A 6,000-nucleotide genomic window follows, 5' to 3' on the forward strand; every position below is an offset into this window, starting at 1 on the left:
GGGTAGATATAATGGTTGATATAAATTTTCATTTTGCTAGAGCAAGCATGATATTTAACACATTTTATATCAATTACAAGTATTGTAGGCAATCTAATTTATCTTGGGAAATATTCTTTCCAATTAAAAATTCAGGGATTTTCTCAAAACATTGCGTATCAACTTTTAATGGCAACCTATTTTCCATACAGTTGTTATCTTCATGAAGACAGGTGCACAAAGAGAACAAAAGCTAAAGAGCTTTGTCCAACTTCACCTTCAAAGATCTTAACCAGATTTCATGGACAGTAGGAGGATTTCTACTACAAATCCTAAATTTCTATAAAATTAGGATTTGACAACCACCTTGGGATAGTATCAACAAGAGAAGGCATCGACATTTGAAATTCTTGGAATTGACAGGGATTTTAGATGCCAATCTATCCATTGTAAATTGGGGTAGCATTTGGCCAGTTTGGTGGTTTTATTTGTGCAAGTCTTGGGTGAAAATCAAGGGGCAATTAACTCACGTTATTTTTTTGATTGTATGTATAGCAAGGGGCTTTTGAATTATTAAAAGAGATTGTGAAATCTCAACTTGTATATTATTAATTAGCAATCAAAGTTAAAAAATATAAAAAGTGACACTAATTTTGGGACCAATAGGGTGTTTACTATTTAAGATTGCTAAGGTAATATGTATATTTTAGTGCATGCTTAATTATGAATTATTATAATTAAGTGCTTAATCAAGTTCTACTATCCTATTTGAAGATGAAGTGTTTGATCAAGTTTTATCATCTTATTCAAAGATTAAAAATTAGCAATTAATAATTAGGTATAAATTAAAATGCACACATTATCCTAATAATCTTAAACAAAAAATGATCGATCAAGCATTGCATTTTCACAAGATCAAGCATTGTATTTTTTTCATTTTCATGTGAATGTTCATATCGAGAGCTATCATCACTACTTGATTTCATCTCATTGTATAAAGATATATTGATATAATTTCTTAACTGAGAGCATTTTTCCTTAGCAAGAAGATTCACTTCATCATAAAACAATGTTGAAGATACTTGAACTGTATAGCTATATAAAGTCTCAAATGGTGACATGTTTATGTGGTATGTATTGATGTAATAAAAATCTGTAAGATGAATTCAATAATTCCATGCATTTTGTATGTCATGGAAAAAGTGTCATAAGTAGACTTTCAACCACTTGTTGACTCTTTCAGTTGGACCATCTGTTTGTGGGTGGTAAATGGTACTTGGAGTTAATTTTGTTCATATGAAAGTAAAGGCTTTTTTAAAAAAAATTCATAAATTTTGTATCTCTATCATAAACAATCTTCATAGGTAAACCATGAAGTCTAAAAACTCCTTTTATGAGTTGATATGCCACTTGTTTGGATTAATATTTGACTTTGGTGGGTATAAAATGGGCTGATTCAGTAAGATGATCAACCACAACAAAACCAAACTACTATTCCAACCCTACATAGTGGTAAGTAATCTGGTAATAAAGTCCATATTGATGTTAGTTCATTTACCATGTGGAATGAATAATGGTTGACGTAGATCACTAGGCAACAAGTTGGAATCTTTATTCTATTGGCATAGTAAACATTGCATCACATATTCTTTGACGCCTTTTCAAAGTCATTTTCAATAAAAGTATTTATGGATTGTATCAAAGGTTTTAAACAAACCAGTATGCCCTATCAAAGGATAAGAATGCATCTCTTGTAAAATCCTTTGGTTGAAAGATATCTAAGGAGTGGAATATACTTCGCCTTTGAACCAAAGAAGTCCATTCTATCACATGAAATTGAAAGTTCATATTCATTGCCTTGTTGTAAATTCTTTATAATGTTGGTTGCTTGCTTATATAACAAATATTTTTACTGTATGTCTTGGATCTAAGCTTTATAGAGTAGAAACGAAACATGCCCATATCTTAAATAATGTATTTGCCACTACATTATCCTTTCATGACATATAAGAGATCTCAAAGTCATAACCTTGTAATGTAGCTAACTGTTTTCTTTGCTTAAGAGATAGGTTAGGTTGTGAAATAAAATACTTCAGCACTTGGTGATTACTTTTGACTTTGAAATCATTGCCATCAATGTAGTGATGCCACTTCTTAATAGCATGAAGTATAGCTAATATTTATTGCTCATAGACATGGAATTTCCTTTCTTTGTCATTCAAATTTCTACTTCCATAGGCAATAATATCATGTTCTTGGCATAGAACAATCCCAAAACCACAACCACTAGCATCATCATAGATCGTAAATTCTTTGAAAAAGTCTTAGGACACTAAATTAGGTGTTGAAATAAGAAAACTTTTCAACTCATCAAAGCTCTTTTTGGCTTTAGCATCCCAAAAGAAAGCATCTTTCTTCAATCTATCTGTGCGAGAGGAGTTGCTATATAGGCATAATTGTTGATGAATCTCCCATAGAAAGAGTATAGTCCTAGAAATCCTCTCAATAAAGTAGAATTTTGTGGTATAGGTCAATCTTTAACGAATTGTATGTTTTTTGGATCCACCTTGATCCCTTTCTCGTCCACAATATGATCCAAATATTCTGTCTCATTGGCCATAAAAGTACACTCGTTCTTCTTATCAAAAAGCTTATGTCGTCTTAATGTAAGGATTACACGGACATGTTATAAATGATTCACTCTATTCCTATTGTATATGAGAATATCATCAAAGAATATCCAATCAATACAAAAATGGCTGTAAAACCTTATCATAAAAGCCTAGAAAGTAGTAGGTGTATTGGAAAGTCCAAATGGCACAACCAAGAAGTGGTAAATACCTCTTTTTGTTCTAAAAGCCGTCTTGTATTCATCACCTTCCTTCATCTTAATTTGTGCTATTGTTGAGGTCCCTATAAACAATGCATATCTTGTAGGATCCATCTTTCTTCTTAACAAGTAGTATGGGAGAAAAAAAGGGTGATTGACGAGGTTGAATAAACCCCATTTCTAGCAAGTCTTTATCCTATTTCTCCACTTATTCTCTTTTTTATTTTGATAACCTATAAGGAGATTTGTTGATAGGTTAAGTGTCAGGTGTCAAATCAATAGAATAGTCAATTTCTCTCTTAGGTGGTAATGATGTAGGAGGTTGAAATATGTCTTTAAACTCTTTCAAAAGTTTAAAGACATGGATCACACTCTTTAGGTGTAGAAGATTGTTGATTTTTAGCCACCTTTGAGAGAAAAACTGTGAAAATACAAGACATCGCATTGATTTCTCTCTTCATCTTCTTTTTCCTTGATTACTTCAACTTGTTTTTTCTTTATGCCATTAAGTGTTACTTGCTGCCCTTTCCAAGTAAACTCCATAAACATCCAATTAAGATCCAAGGAAAACTTTCTAATATTTCTAAGCCAATCACAATCTATGATGATGTTTATAGGATCCATATCCAGGACAATCAAGTTTGTCATAATGTTACAAGATTGTGATAGCTCAATGGGTGTTTGTAGGTATATCTCCTTGCTCAACTCTTGAGCTTCATTTGCCACTTGTACCTTCAATGGGGTATCCATCTCTTGGGGTAATGAGTTCAACTCAAATAATGATTAGCACTGACAAATCTATGTGCGTTGCTCATATTAATAAGAATATGAGCAACCTTAGAATTAATCATGTCTTTGAGCTGAAGTGTATTCTCTCCTTTACAACCCATCCAAGCATCTTGGAATATAGAACATAGCATGGGTGAGTATGTAAGAGCTAAAGAATTATCCACTAGTAATCCACCCGGATTAAATGGACCACATGGATGGAAATGAAACCTGTTAATCAGCCCTAAATCCTCTTGTACAAATTGATCATCGTGGTTATCCACCTCATGAGTAAGAGCTATCTCATCTTGCAATCTATCTTTCTCATGGGTTTCATATTCATTTGAATCTTCTATGATTACCATATTAAACTTTGCACTATTAGATTTGCACTTTTATTTATGATCAGGCAATCATTTTTCTCCACATTTGAAAGATAATCATTTTAGCTTGTCATTAGAGAAGGACTTATTGTTAATGGTATTGGGTGATTGTTTAGCTCCATTTTCACCTCTCTTAAAATCCCCTTTTGGATCAACAGTATACCTAAAGTTGTTTCCTTGTTTTAAAGTATAGGTTGTAGTGTACATAGTAATCTTGTTGAAAGTGTTTGAAGCCCTATTCTCATGTCTATAAGCCTCTCTTTGTTGGTTTAATTGCTATCCAATACTTGTTGGTAGATTTGAATGATAAGTGGCTCCTATCTTGGGCTGAAAAGAGCTCACTTCTCTTCTATATTTCTCTCTATAGCATTTAACATGCTGAATGATTGCATGTACATCTGCAAGCTTTGTTGCCCCTCCAACCTCTGTTGAAAGGTTTGGATCTCATCTAAAAATATACCTATTCAACTTTGTTGAATCAGAAATGCCCTCAACATAAACAGAAAGGTTTAGAACTAGCTGTAATACTCCCTAATCGTAGAGCCTGGCTATCTAAGATCATATTGCTTCCTTTCCAATCTTTCTTTTTCCATTGGAGATACGAAAACCAGTGTCATGGCTAATTTAAAGTCCTTCCATGTATAAAAATCTTGTCCATCCCTCTAAGTGTAAAGCTACATAGCAAATCTTTGCCTCATCATGGCGTGGATAGAGAGTAAAATATATTTCCAAGTTATCAATCTATTCTTCAAGCTCCGTTGGTAATGGATCGTCCCCTTTGAACTGTGGTATGCTAATTTTCTCTTTGTACTCTCTATCATAGTGGTATTGATGGCCATTGTTGTTGGGTAAACCACTTGATTGCTGTCTTGGAGAGAGATTATCCCATATTAGTTGTCCATGGTTATTGTTAAAGGATTGATGACCATTTTTCTTATTATCAAAAGAGTAATGACCAAGTGGGTTAGTTCCATGTGGTTGATGATTATGAGGGGGCTGAATAAATGAAATGATTTCCTCAATATCATCATTATGTTGAATTCTATTCTCTCTTCTTGAATCTTCATGAAGGTGTTGACCTTATCTATTTCTTACATTAGGCATTTGCAAGTTTTGTGAATAAAACTATTTATAGAAGTGTCCAGACCCACGAATGTCTTCTTCTTTTTTCAGCATGTTGAGCTTTTTCATGATTTCCATGATCACTTGAAGAGTCAAAATTTAGTCTTTCCCTATTCTAAGAGCTACAGGAGGTTGAAATGCTTCCTTAACTCTTGATGGACCACCTTGTTCATAGGTTGAGTGTATAAACTAATGGGATGCCCTTGACTTCACATTGTCATTTGGAATTGATGCCCTAGTATCATTGAAAGGTGGAGGGCTTTCCCAATTATTACCCAAGTTGCTGAGAATGGTGATCATTTGATCAAACTTAGTGTCCAATCATTGATTATGCTACCCAAACTTCTCAAAATGATTGACCATTTGTCCAAACTTATCATATATCTTTTTGTTCAATTGAAAGATACCCTCATTTATGCATTCAATCCTATAAGAAAGTTGTTGGAACTCATTTGAGTCATGTGAGCCATTACCTTTAGACATATGTATCTCATCAATAGGGTCTCTTGGCCATTGTGATTCTTCATGTATGTTGCCATTATTCCCATCCTTTTGTAGGGCCTCATCATCTTCAGAATCACTCTATGAAGCATGCCACTACTCTACTGGCTCATAGAATGATGCACATAATAGTAACCTAAGATTGTTGATAAACAAGGTAGTGTTGGATATGCTCAATGCCCCACCCTTGCAAGATGCCACCAATGATCCATGGTGCTCTAAGTTGTAAGGCCCTCATTATGAGGAGAACCCATGTGTGAGCATAGACATTGGGTGGACCTTGACTTGTATGTCAAATGAGGTCTATGTGATCCGATGGCAAAAAGGTAACCTTTGTGGATCTAGCCTTTTGTAGCTATAATGGATGAGTTTATCTCTGCTTATTAATACTCAGCTAAGTCTTTACTTATTCTCTCC

The 6,000-nt window shown here is 33.9% G+C and overlaps 1 protein-coding gene across 3 annotated transcripts in view; it reads left to right on the forward strand.

Moving 5' to 3' along the window:
- Positions 1-631, forward strand: part of LOC148041770 (uncharacterized) — a 58,148-nt gene extending 57,517 nt beyond the window's left edge. For all 3 annotated transcript variants that reach the window (XM_087682307.1, XM_087682315.1, XM_087682300.1), the window contains one exon: positions 192-631. In XM_087682307.1, the coding sequence (XP_087538433.1) occupies positions 192-291 (100 nt within the window). In that variant the 3' untranslated portion in view covers positions 292-631. The remainder of the gene's footprint in view (positions 1-191) is intronic.
- Positions 632-6,000: the final 5,369 nt, after the last annotated feature.

Source organism: Lygodium microphyllum, chromosome 1, assembly GCF_053477565.2.
Source record: "Lygodium microphyllum isolate KBCC chromosome 1, Lygodium_microphyllum_v1.1.10, whole genome shotgun sequence".
Taxonomy (NCBI): Eukaryota; Viridiplantae; Streptophyta; class Polypodiopsida; order Schizaeales; family Lygodiaceae; genus Lygodium; species Lygodium microphyllum.